Below are 19109 nucleotides of genomic sequence, written 5' to 3'. Positions count from 1 at the left end.
TTAGAGGGATTTAAGCCCATTTCCACTTCATTTTATAAGAATGGTAGTATAGAGGCTCCTTTTTTAATCCTTAGCGTGTCAATCAGAACAGTGTCCAACACACAAGAAAATGTGTTCTTCTGAGGCATTTATTGCACATCTTCCAGGAACTTGAATGTGTTTTGCATCAGACATTTATCCATGTGATTTTTTTTTTCAATTCAGTGGAATAAGATATCTTTAAAAAAATATTTGTAAGTCTTCATTTTTTTTGCAGCATGAGAAAAATCAGGTTTCACAGATGAGGAAGGAAGCTGTAATTAGAAAAATCAAGTTCAGACTTTAATTAGGCCCTTTTTACTAACAATATAATTTTCAAAAATATTTTGCATTGTGTAAGTAAACATCTAAACTAAACCTCATTTAATCAAATTTTCTCTCTATAGGAATGGTCAGATGAAGTGTTCAGTTTGGCAACAAATCTGTTGGCACAGAACATGTCAAGGGACGCATTTCTGGAAAAAGCGTAAGTGGCCGTCATATTTAATGCTGTGGGTGTTGCTCTTTGCGTCATTTTCCTCTTTGCTTGTTAGTCACATTGTCATCTATTGTTTCTGCTTTGATGAGTTGTCATTTTGTAAACACAGGCTGTCCTTTCTCATGGTTTTAAAAAGCCTGTTATCTAAACGTCATTTAAGCAACAATCTTGTAAGGGTTCTTCTTGCAAACTACTAAGGCATAGCAAAAAAACAGAATTAAATGCCATCTTCCCCTTGTATACCAAAGTAGTAGCTTCAGCTGTAGTCTGAAGCTTTGCATTTAAAATGAAGGAATATTCTGGACTGACTTGCTTCTGGTTTATTTTCCCTTTTTCTGTTATTGATAAAAAAAAAAGAGAAATGCAAGAAGTCCATTTTCCTCAGTATAATCTCTCTGGATTTCACATGATTCAGAGGGAAGCTGTGAATCCATTAATCTAGATTGCTTTGCGCAGTGTGCAGATTCCAAGTTGCTTTCAATGAAGTAGAAAAGCAGTTTATGAGAACGTTAGGTGTGTAAAAACACACCTCCAAAAGAAAAGAGAACTAAACCCAAGATGAGCGATTCTCAATGGGGTGATGAGTGCACATGTGGAAGGAGTTTTGCATAAGTGATAGCGTTGAGACCAGCATGGCAAAGCCTACCAGATAGTGATGGTAACGAACTGGGGTATTTGTTGGCCTTTTGGGGTTCTAGAAGAGGAGATATACCGTCCCCGGCCTATGAGTTGGCTGGTTAAATTCAGCTTTGTGTCTCCCCCAAACACCTTTTAATTTCTACTCACAGACAAAGGCTCAGTTCAGCTAAATACCATGCTGGGGCTTAGGTTTCTAAAACTTGCCCCCATCCAAGAAGGAAGTTAACCCACCCTTTTTCTGGACTTTCTAAGGCTGTACATGCCTAATTTCATTAGATGCACCCATACTTAGTCAGAAGGTTGCCAACTGCTTAACTTTAATCCCATGTACATATTCATAGTGTGTGTTCTGAGAAGGGGGGTGTGTACGTGTGTGTTTCCTTCTCATAGTGTTCATTGTGGTGCAGCTGAAGTCAACAGAAATTTTTGAAAAACGTTTGAAGATCGGACGTTGCAGGAACTACAGCTTTATGTCTGATAATGCTGTGTTGGGACAGCAATGATATATTAGGCAAACAAAATCCCAAATGGAGAGAAACATTTAATGTTTCCTTTTGGCTCTACTTGTTGACAGTGGAGAAGGCACTGCAGTAACCTGAGCAGACCCAGGTGTCAGAGTGTTGTGGTTTAACCCAGCCAGCAACTAAGCACCACGCAGCTGCTCACTCACTCCCCACCTACCCAGCGGGATGGGGGAGAAAATCGGGAAAAAGAAGTAAAACTCGTGGGTTGAGATAAGAACGGTTTAATAGAACAGAAAAGAAGAAACTAATAATGATAATGATAACACTAATAAAATGACAACAGCAATAATAAAAGGATTGGAATGTACAAATGATGCGCAGGGCAATTGCTCACCACCCGCTGACCGACACCCAGCTAGTCCCTGAGTGGTGATTCCCTGTCCCCACTCCCCAGTTCCTATACTAGATGGGACGTCCCATGGTATGGAATACACCGTTGGCCAGTTTGGGTCAGGTGCCCTGGCTGTGTCCTGTGCCAGCTTCTTGTGCCCCTCCAGCTTCCTCACTGGCTGGGCATGAGAAGCTGAAAAATCCTTGACTTTAGACTAAACACTACTGAGCAACAACTGAAAACATCAGTGTTATCAACATTCTTCACATACTGAACTCAAAACATAGCACTGTACCAGCTACTAGGAAGACAGTTAACTACATCCCAGCTGAAACTAGGACAAAGAGCAAGAGCAGAGATGAGTTCCTTCAGCTCCATAGGTTGTAGATGAGTTACAGGGGTGATTTGGTATTACTATTTCCATGCCGCATACCACTCAAATCCCCAGGTAGCCAGCAGGCTTTGCTGACAGGTCTGTAATGGGGAGGAGTGTGGCTATACCTAATGGGCATTTTCATATCAGATTCAAAGGAGGAACATGTTATCACGCAGTATAGTAGAGCCAGTCTTATTTGGAGCCATTTTTTGGTGGTTGTTCAAGCAATATTAATTAAAGATGAAGTCACTGGACACATTGCATAGATTCAGTAGCAGGCAAGCATGGCATTCTTGTGTCTTTTTCTTTTTCCACTAATTAATAAATCACTTGGGAACTGTAAGGTTTCCAGGGTCCTCTGCACAGATGCTAAATTAGAGTCACTTAAGAAATCTTTGACTTTGAAGATTAAAAGTATTTCCCCATTATAATTACTGTACTAAGCAAAGGGTTGGTTGCAGTCCTATCAGAACCCTTTTGTTGAAATAGAAAAGCAAATTGCATTAGAACAGAATTAAGGTTTTTTTTCTTTGTGGAATTCAGTCCCTTGCAATGTTGGAAGTGCAGTAATAAACAGCTTGAGCAGCTTTCTGGTGGTTTGATCAGATGAGAACAATAGGGTTAATTTGGGAGGAGGGGTTGTTATTAAACACTACCATTTTGGTTATAAAGTGCTTATTTGTCTGTTGTAACCATGCAGTCTATTTTTGTGTTGGGGTGCAAAAATGGGTTCTGGAGTACATTAGTACTGCAATACTGACCAGGGCAGTAACGAGTAAAGGGTGACTGCACTGTGGAAACCTTGGGTCAGCATTACGTCCAGTGTTTGTCGTTCTTGGAGTCAGCACTGCACTACCGAAATGAGTCCATTCAGCTGCTACCGTTGGGAGTATCTCCTAGCAAGCTTTCTAATGGGAATAACATGCCTGGTTTTCTTAGATGGGTGAACAATGGCTGCAGGGTAAAAAATAGTGTCCCACATGTAGCAAAGACTTTGGGAGAAAAAAGGTGGCAAGTGTTGGTGGGAGTTGGCTGTTCTTCAGACACACATTTTTAGTTTACTTTAACTGAAGTTCACAATTATTTTTTTTTCCCCTCATTTTGTTTTATTTCTGGCTTTCTTGGCTGTAGAGGACAATATTAAATGTGACCAGAATGTACTCAAAAGTTTCAAAAAATAGAAGGCAAAATAAAAGAAACCTTTTTTACTAACTGCTGTGATTTTTTTGTCTTTTTAGTCTAGTTCAGTGCTGGGAGATGGGGCAGAGGGGATAATTATTTTTGTTTGGTGACACAGGAGTACAAGAGATTTCAGTTTCCAGAAGATGCATATGAGGAGACAAGGATTTGTGTAATGTTCCTGTCCTAGTTAGGGATATTAGCACGTACTTCATTTTTTAAGTGGTTGCTAATGGCATTTTTGGTTGGGAAGAAAAGGAAGGTTTATTAGAACCATGCAGTTTCTTTTTCTTTTGGTAGGCCAGTGGGTAACATGAAAAAGTTTTGGGTTGTTTTGGGTTTTGGTTTTGTTTTTTTAACACCCCATCCCCCCAAACTCTTAAATACTTAAGTGTTACCACATTTTTCACCAGATCATATTACTGCAAAACTAATTTATAGTTTTAATTATATTCAAGTGGAAGAGTTGAAGCACTCAAAAAGTTGTGCTCTTCGCAGGCTGCTGCTGGTAGACATTATGCTGGTAACCAGTAGTCCTCGCATACGGGGAGGATCATCAGATAGCAGCTGTAGGCCCAACTGCTTCTCATTAAAGCTACTGGATGACTCCTGTTTCAGTAGGCTTTGAATCAGTATGTTGAAAGATTTGGACAAAGAAAGATACGTCCTCACCCTGTTGCCTTAATGAGCATGTGAGAGAAGTCACAGGTGCTGAGATGTTCTAAACAGTCGGTTCAAAAGCTGGATAATTGCCTGCCTATAGATGGTTTCAGAATGTAATTGTTATATTGCTTCATACTGGAAATGTCCTGGGCTTGCCTACAGCTGCTAAATATACTGACACTCTTGCTGGTGCAGAGACATTTTGGTTGCCAGTGATTTGACTTCCTACCAGCTGAGGAGTGACAACATTTAGGGTCAAATGGAGAAACCTGCACAGATGTGTTATGGGAAGGGCTTAGGGAGGCAGGGATGCTGGTGTGCAACATCCAGGGACAATTTCAGCCTCTGGAAGGGGAGTACAGCCACCTTTCCAGTCAAGTTTTTTAGCCTGTGTGCCACAATTCGGTCTGCTGATAGACTGGCAGGCAGCCTGGGTGAGAAGGAGCTTGGGGGGATTGTAGATTTGTGCATTAATGGTATTTGCAGTGTCCTGTTGCAAGACAGACAGTATTTGACGCTACAGGTGCATTACTGTTGAAGGAAAAGGTATTTACTTATTAATGATATCCCAACGGGTTTTCTTATTGGGCAACAGAGCTGAGTGGAACTTGCCACATGATCAAAGCACTAGCGCTGAGCTGTAAAGTTGGTGGAGAGGTACTTGAAAATTCTGTAAAAATAAAACAGGATGCTTTTCTCTCCACAGTTATACAAAACTTAAGCTGCAGGTGACTCCAGAAGGGCGCATTCCTCTGAAGAAGTAAGTTCTGTTCCCCTTCCTTACCATGTAGTCTTTTCTGACTTTTGAGTGTGAATATATGTTTGGGATGAACATGTGACCCCTATGTCTAGAATAATAATTTTATCATCTGTTTATAACACATATTGCAGGAAAGAGTGGCCAGTGATACTCAGGATGTCTCTGTTCAAACACCCTTTGGGCATAGATTGTCCTTGTGATCTTGAGCAAGACATTTAGCTTCTCTGCCCTTGTTTGTTCCACTTGTGTAAAATAAAAAAAAACATAATTTCTTTACCTCAGAGACATGTTGTGAGGATAGATACATTCAGATTGCATGTCACTGGGGTTATATGAAGAGAGCAGTGGTGACTTTCTTAAATAACTCTCCGCTGTAATAGGGGCTTGTGTGGGGTAGAGTTAAACTCATTGTGGGCACCATTAAACTCACTTGTGTTACCAAGCGGCCAGCAAATGGAAATAGATAGCTAAAGACATGGTAGACTGGGAACTCATACTCAGTCTTTAAGCCACATGGGCTGTCAAGGCATGTCTTTAAGCCATTTCCCTCTGTTTTGTCTTTGTTTTGCAGCATATATCGCTTGTTTTCTGCTGACAGAAAACGGGTAGAGACGGCATTAGAAGCTTGTAATCTTCCATCTTCCAGGGTAAGCAGCTGAATTTATTCCAGGCCCTTACAAAGTGTTGTATGTATTCAGTGGTGTTTATTCTCTACTGAGTTGAGGACAGTTTCTTCAGGGCTGATCATGCTGTGCTGGCTTTGCTGCTGGATAGGTCCTGAGCAGCAGGTCGGTCTTTCCCACACAGAAGTTCCTGGTACCCATCTGCAAATCCGAGTACCTTTGATTTGAAATTGTGTAGGGACCAGGAGTGCCTGGAGGAAGTGTGAATGGATGAAAGGAAAGGGCAGGGAGTTGTGTGACCTGGCCCGGAGAATCCTGTGAGAATGGTTTAAGAATCGGTGACTGTCACACAATTTTCAAGGCATGATTTCAGAGCAGTGTTAGCTCGAAGTGTAGTAATGGTGTAATCTGTTTCCTTCTCAGGAAAAAAAAAATCTGTAGCTTGAGTTAAGTGACAATTTAAACTCACTGTAGCTTATCTAAAAGGTGCATGGAGTAAATGTTGAAAAGCTATAGTATCAAAACTGTTAATGCTGAGGGGATGCAGCCATTGTATGCTGCTAATCCAGGCGCTCTCCTCAACTTGGAGCATTTGCAGGATGGTACCTCACCCTCAAGAAGGCTTTTTTCAAGAGGAATGAGCTCAAGCAGGTGATTCTAGTTAACACTGGAGTGAAGATGTCCTTAGTCTTTCCTCCCAGATGGAGATTCTCCTCCAAGAAGCTTCTTGCAGGATAATTCCAACGCTCAGAGGCCCAAGAGGTGGGGCAGAACTGCTCTGAGGCAGAGGAGAGCCTTCATCTCCTGATCCCTTGCTTGTGTAGAAAACTCTGTGCTGTGATGTTTGCTCAACATTTGCTTCCCCAATGGTTTAATAGAGCCAAGTCCTACAGCTCCACAACAGCAATGGAGCAAAATCTTCACAAGCCAAACCTCAGATACCCCTTATCAATGAGAACTTCCTTCATAGGTTTGGGAGCTTAATTCCATAAAAGTCCAAGGAATGTCTGTAAATTAGGTATAGAAGAATATAATAATCTTATCTAATGCAAGATTGTGAGGTTAGAAACATGGAAAGAATAATTTTAAAGATGGGGTTTCATTTAACTGTTAGCAACCAAGACAAGATGTGCAAATAATCTCTGAAGCACTGCTTTTTAAATCAGTTGATTGTCATGGTTTAACTCCTGCCAGCAACTAAGCACCACGCAGACACTCACTCCCCGCCACCCAGTGGGATGGGGGAGAGAATGGGGGGGGGGGGGGAAGTAAAACTCATGGGTTGAGATAAAAACAGTTTAGTAGAACAGAAACAAAGAAACTAATGATAATAATAACAATAATAAATTGACAATAATAATAATAAAAGGATTGGAATATACAAAACAAGTGATGCACAATGCAATTGCTCACCACCTGCTGACTGACGCCCAGTTAGTTCCTGAGCAACGATCCCTCCCAGCCCCACTCCCCCACTTTATAGACTGGACATGATGTCACATGGTATGGAATACCCTGTTGGCCAGTTTGGGTGAGGTGCCCTGGCTGTGTCCTGTGCTAACTTCTTGTGCCCCTCCAGCTTTCTTGCTGGCTAGGCATGAGAAGCTGAAAAATCCTTGACTTAGTCTAAACATTACTTAGCAACAACTGAAAACATCAGTGTGTTATCAATGTTCTTCTCATACTGAACCCAAAACACAGCACTATACCAGCTACTAGGAAGACAGTTAACTCTATCCCAGCTAAAACCAGAACATGATTTATCACTTCTGTTTACTACATATATCTGAAAAAAACCACTGAACATCACTGGAGTCCTTGAAAGAAACTGCAGCCTTTTTCTGCTGTTTATTTAAGTAAAGCCAATTTTACATACACATTGCTGGATACTTGATGCTGGGATACCATCTTGAAAATTATTCATAATATAAAGTAGATCCTTTCTTTGGCTGGGACAAAAGAGAAATACGCTTCATGCAACAAAGAAAACTGTGTTGATCATCTTTGAAAAAAATATTTTAGAAGCTAAGTACTTAAGTAGCATGAAACTCTGGATCTCATAGAGGTAATGGAGTAGAAGAAAATCAGTACTTCAGCTACAGCTCTTTTCCTTTGTGTTCCTGTTTATCTGAACAAGTACAATTCTTAGCTTCAACTTCCAGCTTTTCTGCCCCATTGTACTGCAGGACAAATGGTGTTCCTGTAAAGCCTTGGAAGGGCACTGGACTCCAGCAGCATGCAAGACATGAATATCAGGGAATCTTGCTCAGCAAAATCACACCAAATTATTCAGAGAATTCATAGAAGCCTCTCATGGACATTATCAGCTTAGGCTTTTTGGCTTTTCATGATTGTGCCTCATGAAGATCCCTCTAAAGATTTTTTCCCCAAGTTTCCATACCTGTCATTGCTCTAGGAAATTACAGGGCTTGTTGGCCATGAGTTTCACATGATATTCTGCTGCACCTCTTAGAACCTGTGGGTGACCCTAAAACACAAAATGAAATTCACGTTCATGAGTAAGAGGATCCCAAGTCGGCATTTATCACTCTCTTCCTGGTTCGTAGCTTCAAGTTTGGGACAGTCCCTCATCTATCTTACACAGTGACCTGAGCATAGGGCAGCCTGCACTACGCTGCCAGGGTATGGTATCACTGCATGGACTTGTCTGTGACAGTACAAACGTCAGCATCCACTGGCCCCGCTCTTTAGCAAATTCCCTGTGTCTACTTGCCAGGACACCTTGTGGGACAATGTGTAGGCACTGTTTGTAGTGTGAGAGGAGGAAGAGTTCTCATTGCCTGGATAGTTGCCTTCATCCTGCTGTAGACGAATAGCACCAGAGAGGCTACCCAGAAGTGCCAAAAATAAACTCTTTATTTCGTATTTAGGGACCTTAATAAGGGATTGATTCTCTGCAGTGCTGAGCACTCCAGCCCTGATTCAGCTGAGCAGTTGAGCATGACTGCAGTGGGATGACCCATGGACTTCAAGTCAAGCCCATTCTCAAAGCATGGATTTATTTATTTATGTATGTATTTCTGGGTCAGACCTGGCATGTGTAGAGTCTTGAAGGACCAAGCCCTGTGTGACCTCATTTTTGGCAGCATTCATCGTCCAGCAGATCTGAAAGCAGAGGAATGTTTAAATAAATGTTTAAATGAAGTTTTAAAATATGTCAATGAGGTTTTGAGTTTGGCATCTGATTCCCTTATAATTTTTTAAAATCTTGGCTACTTTTGGGGAAGGCGGGGGGGGGCTTTTTGTTATTGTTGGGTATTCTTGTTTGTTTTGGTTTTAGTCAAAGGTGCCTTAAACAGAATTTGAAGAGGTTAATTTTAGCTGCTTGTTTGGCTGTGAAGACTGGTTTCTGCCTTACAGTTAATGTAGAGGTTCGCAATGAAGTACTAGTGAGCTTGACTGTTAACTTAAAAGAAAATAACCAGCTATTGAGTCCTGTCTGTGCAAATAATCTGAAATGGCTGTTGTGCTGCCAAATATATAAGAGAATGGATACAGATGTTATAAAAGCAGTCAGGTTACCAGACAAATCATAAATCAACAGTGCCTGAAATTAGTAGCGAGTCTTAATTACAGAATAAAATTGAATGCCAATATTCAGCAAAGCTGGAAGTGAGGGATGCTCTCATGTGGTACAGAAAGTTTGTGATTCGTTCATTGGTCTTAAAACAGAGATGAGCACATAAGGTGTGTGGGTGGTTCCACTGAAATGTGGATAGCTCAGACCAGGATGAAGAAAGGGGCAGCATATTTTAATCCCTTTTGGCAGGCAGGCTTTTGGAATCCAAATATAGTTGTCTGAGGTTGTGCCTGAGGTTGCAAATGCCTGCAGCAAGGCTTTTGTCTCCCATCTAGATCTTTGTGTTTTGTAGCCCACTGATTAATTACTGGTAGGAAATAATTAATAATTAAAAGGTTTTGTGCTTTTGCCTGAAGACTTGTGTTGGTTATCCTCTTTGTAGACAGGCGTTTGGAGATATGTGTTGGGAAACAGGTTTTCTTAACTGGAACCAAGTGGCAAATAAAAGCCTGGATCTCAGGTTATTGGAAAAGACCCACATTTTGTTCAGTGCTGAGCATCTTCAAATTCCCTGTAAAGGAAAAAATGTAGTAGGTCAATGGGAGACTGTAGTTCTGTGGTAATTACAGAATCAACGTTTAAAATGCCCTTAGGAGAACTGCTGGCTGAGGAGCAGTACTCTGCTGAATAGGGGTTATAGGTAGAGGGAACAGAGGAGCGTGGGGTGTCACCTTTAACAAGAAAATTCACAAGCTTTATGAATCTTGGCCTTTAGGAAAACACAAGTATCAGGAGGCCTATTCTCAACCAAAAGCACTGTGGCTCGAATTTATCAAAGCATAGTGGGTGCAGTTTCACAAGTAGTTCAGTGTCACTGGCAGGTGTCACTGAAAGGAGCTATTTCCACCCTCCAGCTTCAGGATTCAAACTTCTCTGTCCACACTTGCACTGGATTTAGCAGTTGTGCCATTGGCAAGTTACCTGGTTCAGTGAGCTGATCCCATGCTGAAGTGCACAAGGTTGTTTTGGCTGGGTAAGTTTTGAACCAGTTCACCCTGCAGCCACTCGCACAGTCTGCGAAAAAAAGGAAGGCTCAAGAGTCTAATGGCTGGTGACCTTAGACCGTTGGAGCCTGGAGGTGGGTACCCAGGCGGAGCAGCGAAACAGCCCAGCTCAGTCTGAGCCTGAGCTGGGTCAGGTTCAGCCTGTGCTTGCGGACAGAAACACTGAGCAATGGTCACGGTACAAAACCCTCTCGGGCCTCAGCAGGTTTCATAGATGAAAGGAGAGATAAAGTGATGCCTGTGGCATTCATTTATTTATTTATTTTAACCTAAAGTGGCAAAAATATGGAAAAGTTTTTTTCTGTCTAACAAAGGCTTGAATTGATGCTTCTGGTTCCCTTGGCAACAGCATTAAACAGGCAGAATAAATAAAAGCAACGATTTCCTCTATCAGCAGCTTGCTTCTGAGATGACCAGGTTCAACGGTGTTTAAAAGCAAACGGCTTTGTGTCCAAGTTACAATTTTCCTTCTCCAGTTCATCAGAGTCAGGCATTATTTTGGAGCCATGGAGAGGAGTCATGTGGGCCCATGGTGTTCCCGAAGACTACATGCCATAGCTTTAGATAAAGGTAGCTTGCGTGGAGGAAACTCAAAAATTAGATTTTCAGTATTTGCATGTCACATTTTTTGTGTTTTCCTTTTTCTTGTTCCTTTGTCATGTTTCCTCTGCACAAAATACAAGCTTCTGTGCCATTTTCCTTTCTCAGTGCACTGATGCAAAGGCAGAAGCCAGTGAGCACACCATTACTGTTCTGTACTGAAAAAAGCTTTGCACCTTCCTTGGGGTCCTCATTTCTTCCCAGCCCTGCTAAAGAAGCAGCCCTTGCTGTCTTCTGCAAAAACTCTGGAGCTTGAAGGCAGCGCATGCAAATGGGAGCGGGGCTCTTGAGCTTCGTGCAAAGGACTGTTTTCCTTATCCAGTCCAGTAATTCCCTCCAGTTAAAAACCGTAGTTTATTTTTTCAGAGAAAAGCCAGCGGGTATAATGGGGATGATGAAAGTGTTATCTAGAAGCAGGATTAAATGTAAATTGTTTTAAATTTTAGAAAAAGTAAGAAAAAAATGCTGGTATCTCTTCTATAGGAGAGCATTTTTATCAATTTCTGTAAAAGAAATCTGATTGCCAAATGCATTACACTGAGCATTTAGGACAAAGATGCATGGAAAAACTACACTGCATGAGTCTTGCCCAGAGTCACGGTATCTCCAACGTGTATCTTCAGGAAGGAAAAGGAAACAGTTCTGCTGCTGTCGGAGAACAAGTGTATTAATAATGACTCAGTTCCCTGGTTCTTTGAAAGCTTTGGAAAGATGAGTGACGTGCTCATCCTCTGTAATGCTGCCATTTTGCTCACTGAAGCACGCAGACTCAGCACCGCCGGCCAGCTGCCCCGCTGGGAGTGAGCTTGGAGGCTTCATCAGGATTGATATACCTATTTATGCTGTAGATAAGGGGGTTAGGGAGATGTCCTTTCTTTCTTCTCAGGTGGTCAGAGAAAGATAACTTTGCCATATGGAAACTAAGTTGATAGATGTATTTGTATTTTTTTTAAAGATGTACTCTTTAAGCTGGTCTGTTTTTCAGGGGAATTTATTATTCTGCAAAATCTGGGCTCCTCTAGGTTGCAGGAAGGAAATCAAAAGAAGCACATTCATGAGTGATCTGTTTACAAAGAACGTATAAAAATGCTGTATCGTTCTTTCACTGTTTTTTTTCCCCATTTCACAGAATGATTCAATCCCTCAAGATGACTTCACACCAGACGTGTACAGGGTGTTCTTAAACAACCTCTGCCCTCGGCCTGAGATTGACCACATCTTTTCTGAGTTGTAAGAAAAGAAGCTTATTTATTTATTTATCCCTTTCACTGATTTTCTGGGCTGGGGATGGCAAAGTAGGTTATTTAGTCTACAGCAGCATGCAGCGATTGCCAAGAACAGATTTCGGTGTCAAGCAGGGCTGTTATTTAACCTTAGATCAAGGGTTCCTTCTCTCCCAAGCTTTTGCCTCCATTTCTAACAGCCGGAGTTTTAAAGTAATTTGTTCCTAGAGGAGCAGAACTGCCAGGTCTTGTTTTTCTGTGTGGATTAGGATAGTTTAGGCTTCCATGAAAGGAAAGGAAGAAGAGTAATAAGCCATAACAGCTTGCAATAGCGATGAGAATACGTATAATCACCCCCAGAAGCTTAATTAGAAGCAGAAAAAAATACAGTAACTTTTCAGATTTGTGCATTATGAATTTGCACCATGAAATTAAATTAGCAGCCCACTACAACTGATTTCATACATTCAGTTACAAGCTATATAACTCATGTTGCTTCTACCCCTTGCAGCAAGTCATTGTACTTCCCAGTTTCAGCAGAGTCTGATCAATGGAGTCAGAACATGAAGCAATATGAAAGTAAAGTCATTCTAAAATTCATCCCAAGACCACCAAAGCAATTAGTGAACGTATCTTTGCAACATGGGTGTAGTCCTTTTGTGCTTGTTTTCTCTAAGGTTGAGGTTTCAGAGGAACGCAGCCTTGGCCTAGTTTGCTCCTATTGAACCCAGGGGTAGGCTTCTCATTGCACTCTCGCAGAGCAGAAGTAGGCCAGTCCAGAGTGCTGTAGACAACCCTAAGCACATCACCTGGCTTGGAGGCTTCCTGGATCTCCATCTGGGTACAAATTGTACCCAAAGTCTGCTCTTTTTACTGACTCCCTAAATAGACATCTTTTTGCTTGCTTTGCAGAGTGCCTAGCCTTTTTTTAGCAGGTTTATAAAAAAAAACCCCAAGCAAATACTAGAATAATAAAATCAGGGCTGCTGTTATTCAGCAGTAAAACCAAATAGTTGGGCCAGGAATGGCAGCAGCGTTTGTGGCAAGCTCAGGATTGAATTCCACGTCATTTTCTCTTTTACTTTTTTCCAGTTGCTTAGTTCCAGGAATTCGGAGGAATGAAAAGCTTTTAGCATTGCTCTAACTCTTCCCATTGATGCCAATAACACTGAACACTTTTAAAAATCTTGCTCCTAGATGTTTGATGAAGAATGTTTGTTGTTACATGCTGGCAAAGTAAATTAGTCCAGAGACACAGTGGGACAACGTTTTTGTTGTACGATAGTTTGAATCTTGTTCCGGTTTCCCTGGGAAATTACAGAACATTGAACAAGATTTCAAGGAAATGTGTTTTAATGGCTTTGCTGTTGCTTTAATTTTTCTCTAGTGGTGCCAAGAGCAAACCATACCTTACTGTTGATCAGATGATGGAATTCATAAATTTTAAGCAACGTGATCCACGATTAAATGAAATCCTTTATCCACCGTTAAAACAAGAACAAGTTCAACAGCTGATTGAGAAGTATGAACCCAACAGTAATCTAGCAAAGAAAGGTCAGTGGTTTTTATATTCTCTCTGTACTCGGTTTCTGACTTGAAACAATGACTCAGTTATCCTACAGCACATGCTAAAGCAAAATTTGGTTCAGAATCAAATTGCAATTCCAACTATCTGCTTTTGGATTTTACAAGCCTGTGAGAAGTTGTGTGGTGCATTTTTAAATGTATTTAGTTGGGATCAATTTAGGAAGAATGGGGCTGGTTTCAGTATTTACTTTTCAGTACGTGTAATTGATAGTTTAGAACAGTTGATCTGGTATGCAAACTTCAGCAGAAACCTTATTATCACAGTGACTATTTACCAGCATCTGAAATGTAAAATTTAAAGAAAAAATCCATGACAATGAAACTAAGAAGATGGCAATTCTGTCATTTAATAATAGTAATAAGTCCAGCCCTCTGCTTTCTGATGAAGTGGTACACAAAGTAAGATGTGAGAGTAGCTGAGTGTGTTTCGTGATATACTCACAAAAAATTCCCTTTTGAAAATCTCAAGTGTTGTCAGGGCTTAACTGGGCATTTTGCCAAAACCAGCGAGAGAACTCCTGCTCAAATCTCTGCAGATTTTTGCTACCACCACAAGTCTTAAAATAGCACTGAATTTGTGTCTGTATCCTGTTCTATTCCACTCCCCATATCCTAATGATTACCCCAGCTTTTAATGTGTTTATACCTTAGAAATTTTAGGGGCATGGGAATATCCTGAAAAACAGATCTAATATGAAAAAAATGGTTTGGTTCAGAGATTTCGGATCCAGAGGAAACACAAACACGTCTTTCCCAAAAGTCTAGAGGTTAACTGAAGGCAGTTCCGCCCCTCTCTGTGGAAGCCTTCTGACCTAGATGTCTTCCTGAAGGAAACCTGTGGCTCCCGATCCTGTGATCAACATTGTCTCAAGGCAAAACACTTGTAATTTTTCTTATAAGGCTTCTTATTTTTCTAGGCCATTCAAATTTAGTGTTTCCAGAGGTTTTGATGGAGGGTTAAATCCTGCTTCTTTGTCATGCTTATGCAAACTGTCTTTTGACATCAGTGAGAACACTAGCATGGATAGGTGAAAACACATTGTGACCTCCTCTCTCATCCATGCAAATATTAGAATATTGCTCTGTGCTTACCTTATTTCACATCAGCAACAGGAAAGTCTGGTACCTAAAAGATCATTCTTATTACCCAAATATTGGTGCTTCATATAAACCAGATAAAGGATTTATTAGAAGGAGGTGTGCTAGTGTGCTAGCAGGACACCGAAGTCAAAATGAAATCACCTTCTGACTAGCAGTAAGGAGGAAGCATGAAACAAACCTCAGAAAGAAGGGTGTTGTGGTGGTGTTTGCTAGCACCCTCCAAGTAGGGTTTGCGGGACACCTCGAGCTTACGTTGGTGCACACAGTTGCTGCAGGCACTTGCTCTTCCATAGGTGCCTCTCTTCCTGGGTATGATTTATATTGCTTTTACGGAATCCCAGAACATGCCAACTTTAACAAGGGAAGGGCAGGTCATAGAGAGTTAATTCCTTCGGGGGGGGGGGGGGGGTGTGGGTTTTTTTCCCTCCTCAAACTTGTGCACTGAGGTCCAGCAAACTCTGACAGAGCTGGCACAACCTGCGGGCCACCTCTGTGCTGCAGACACCCCCTCTTACATAGCACCCTGTCTGGTAGCTGAGCTGCAGCAAACCAGCACATGCTGCTAACCATGCTCCAGTGCAAATTCCAAGTTTACTGTGTTAAAATTACAGGACTTGGCTAACCAGGAATGACATGGGGACACAATATTTTCTGTACATCTGCTCTGAGCTGGGAGTGCAATTCACTGTATATTAAATGAAGTGTGGGTGTGGGCTCAATCCTACGCTCGTAGAATAATTGCAAACAAATGCTGCATGTCTGTAAAATGTCACTGAAATATAACAGTGCATATTCATAATAATGGTTTAACCTTTTAATATGGTGTTTTGTAAAAGGGATTGTCACTTAGGCTTTCTGCTGTCAGAAAGGACAGTTCATAGGCTGAATTGCAGGGATGGCAGACCGAAGTGACACACTGCAGTGATACTTTCCCTGCCACTGAAACTATACTTACTTGGGCCACTGAGCAGAGATGTTCTTTTCAGTAGACCTGTGGATATTCAAACCAGCTAGATGTGGTCCACTGTTATACACCCATGAACTTGTTGGACTTAACTTCTCACCTTCACTGCTCGGATATTCTGTTACATTTCTTGGGGTGGCATTGCTTATGTCCCCTTATCTGCCGGGGCCAAAGTCAATTGTGAGTTAAGGATGGAAGTAGGGTGTTTGGAATGGCCCTGGTGCTGTCAGTAAGAGCAGGTAGAAACCAGACCAGCAGCTAAAATAGGTAAGAAGGTAGCAGAAGCCTTCATCCAGCATAATTCCCAAAGAAAACGGGGCTCAACAGCTCCGTGAAGAGAGATGGGCTTAGGGTTGTTGTCCACATGCTCGTTTATGCTTCCGCGTTTCAAATTGAGCTGGAAGAGGTCCCAACTAAACAACTCCCCAGGATTAATGGGGTACACCAAAAAACAGAAGAGCAGCATAGGGAAGAGAGGAGTAATGTAACAAGGCACATGAGGCGGAGGTAAAGATGTGAGAGAATTACATGATAAACAGCAGGATAGGAAATGGAGTTACAGGTGGCCTTAGGATGACTTCACTGCTGTTGTACCAGAGCAATGCAACTAAATAATTGGACTTTTGGAGCAGTTTTGCAGAGTTTTGGTTCAAGAAGCAAGCCAAAATATCAGACAACATGGTATATGTATTTGTTCTTTCTTGGCAATGAGAAGTTACTCCTTTGAAGTAAATCGCAGATATGGGTCCAGAGCGGAAGAAAATACCATAAAGAAATATGGAAGTTGTGATTAACTGTTTTTGTGAGTAATGAGTGATTTGAGTGGTAGAGACTTTAAAGGCTTGTTTGCAAGAATTAGGTGATATAAATTGCCAGCCTTCATGCCACTTAAATCCCTTTTCCTCAGATTGTTCTGGAGTTTGAACATTTGCAGCTGCTCAGTGTGTGCGTGTTTGTGTGCACGTGCCTGCACACAGGTATATTGTTTCCATAAGCTGCCTTTCTGACTGGCTCCGTGCATTATCTTGTTTCATTATTATAACATCAGATTGCAGAGAGGTTAGGGACAAATGTACATGTAAATGATGAAGGTCTGTCCACTTCCATGTTTGTTTCTGTAGTATTTCTATGTTTAATTATTTAAATAATCTATCTGATATTCACATGTTCCACTGAAATAAAGGGATTCGTGTTCAGCATCCTCATGAAATAATCCAAACCCTTCTGTTTAATTTGAACTTTAAGCCTGTATAGTCCTTGTTTAAACTGCCAGTGAAAATTACTTTTGCAAAAGCCTGAAACAAAGTTAGTAGCAAATGTCCTTATTTTTCAGTTATTCTGTAAGAGCAGGAGCCCTAGATTTCTAATCACCTTTCACAAAGTTAGACAAAGTGTGTGTTGTCTTTTTTTCTTTTTTCCTGTGCACAGTAGCACACATGTCAAGATGCAAAATTAAACTGAATACTTACAATTCACAAGGATTAAAAGCATTTGCTAAAAGCGTTTATGCTGTGGGAGTAAGATTTCATGTGTGCAACATGCAGAATGTCCTGGCCTTGATGTAATAAATCACTTAAGTGTATGTTTAAGTTTATGGTGGTGTGGGAAGAGAGTATAGTTATATGAAAATCTCTTATGCTTCATTTCCTTGAATGTTATATTAATTCTCTATTGAAGTGAAATTTCTGGGCAATTCTGACCAGAACCATGAACACAGGTACCTGGGTAACTTCTGAGAGTGTGATGCACATGCTTCTTGGCAAATATTGAGGAGTTCTTTTAAATAGACTTATGGATTTTTCCTTGAAAACTTAAAATCCAAATTAATAAAATAGAAACTATTTGCCTTTGTACAGCAGCCTGACTCCTTGCTCCCACTGCCCTGTTTGGATAGTTCTAGATCTCCACTCGTCTGATGATTATATCTTTTTCTAATTTCCCATCTAACTGTATCAATTATCTATGCACATCCACTGTACAACAGTATTCTCTTTTAATTCTTCTTCTCTCGTAGCTAATTAAATGAATTTCTAAAGAGTTTTTGTACTGTCTCTCAATTTTCACAGCACTAGTCAAACGCTTTTGACGTCTCATAATTCTCCATTTCTCTGATCACCATTCTAGCCCTTTTTTTGTACGTGTTGCAGCTAAACTGCAGTATTTTGAACACAGTAAGCAAGAGCTGTCCATAGTATTTTAAACTTTTACAACATGGCTCTTCAGGTACCTGGTAAAATCACATGCCAATATGCTTACTGGATAAGGGCCTTTGGTTCCAGAGTTTTGAGTAAAAAGGCTGCCTGTGTTCCTGCTCGTCACTAATGTATTTTTAGGTATTGTATTGCTGGGATGCGATTGAGCTTTTGCAGCATCAGCAGATACATGGGCTTGACATCTACGTAGGTTAAGCATCTGGAGTAGTATTTTATTGTGGTTGAAGCAGGCTGTTGTGATTAATGCTTTGTGTCATACAGTGAAGGAGATTAATGCGCTATGTATAGCATGTTTCCTTATCAGGTGGAAGCAGAAGGAAGTTCCTGGTACTGCTGAGCAGTCTCTCACTGTCAGCAAAAGCGTACTGGGGGGCTGTTAGGCCTGGTTAAGTCTTGTAGTTTGTTATTTTCAGGCTGTAAAGCATTTGCATTGGCTGGCTGGCATAACTGCTAAATGTATTCCATTTCAAGTTATATGTTCGTAATAGGATGTATATCAATAAATCGAATGCTAAGGGGTTGATTGGAAATTTCCTTATTTGCTTTTATTTTTAAGAAGACTTGTATACAAGTAAGTTGTTCAGGATCTCGTCACATTATGGATGGGAGATGGGAGTTTCAGGTGTCGCTGTTTGCAGTGTGAAGGCTCCCAGGAGCGATAGTCCTGGTTTCTAGAACTATGTGAAATTTACCATTTAAATTTGGCACAAATTCTGCAGAAATGTGCTGGTTCTTCCTGACTTAATGATGCAATTCATTTCTAAAAGTTTCTAAGTTCAAAAGGACCCTGGAGCTTTGAGAGCTCAAATCCCATCGTCTCAGTTTAAAACGTTCCTTCTGAAACCAGTAAGTGTTTTGAAAACCACTGAAAAACAGTCTTGGCTCTAGGGGCATCCTGTGTCTCTATAGGACTAAGCATGCAAGAAGAGCTATACCCATGTACCAGACTAGCAATGAAGAATATGAAACCAAGGCCTGCTAAGGAAAGGAGACACAAACAAGCTGGAATCATGCTGTAGCAATAAAATGCATGCTTCCCACCGTCCTTGTTGGTGGGAGCAAGACAAGGGTTAGGTTATTATTAGCCATTATTTTTAGAGTGGTTTTTATTGAGAGAGATGGTCCTGACTGTAGTACAAGCTTTAAAAATAGAGTCTGGAAGTGTTTTGGAGATTTTCCTGGCCAATGGATCTGTACATCAGAT

At 41.0% G+C, this 19109-nt stretch overlaps 1 protein-coding gene across 3 annotated transcripts in view; it reads left to right on the top strand.

Moving 5' to 3' along the window:
* The window catches only part of PLCB1 (phospholipase C beta 1), a 412892-nt gene that overhangs the window by 254469 nt on the left and 139314 nt on the right, over positions 1-19109 (top strand). For all 3 annotated transcript variants that reach the window (XM_069787592.1, XM_069787594.1, XM_069787593.1), the window contains exons 5-9: positions 426-505; positions 4936-4989; positions 5561-5636; positions 11947-12047; positions 13428-13594. In XM_069787592.1, coding sequence (XP_069643693.1) covers positions 426-505; positions 4936-4989; positions 5561-5636; positions 11947-12047; positions 13428-13594 — 478 coding nt within the window. The remainder of the gene's footprint in view (positions 1-425; positions 506-4935; positions 4990-5560; positions 5637-11946; positions 12048-13427; positions 13595-19109) is intronic.

Source organism: Haliaeetus albicilla, chromosome 7, assembly GCF_947461875.1.
Source record: "Haliaeetus albicilla chromosome 7, bHalAlb1.1, whole genome shotgun sequence".
Lineage (NCBI taxonomy): Eukaryota > Metazoa > Chordata > Aves > Accipitriformes > Accipitridae > Haliaeetus > Haliaeetus albicilla.
This window is presented reverse-complemented; position numbering and strand designations above follow the sequence as displayed.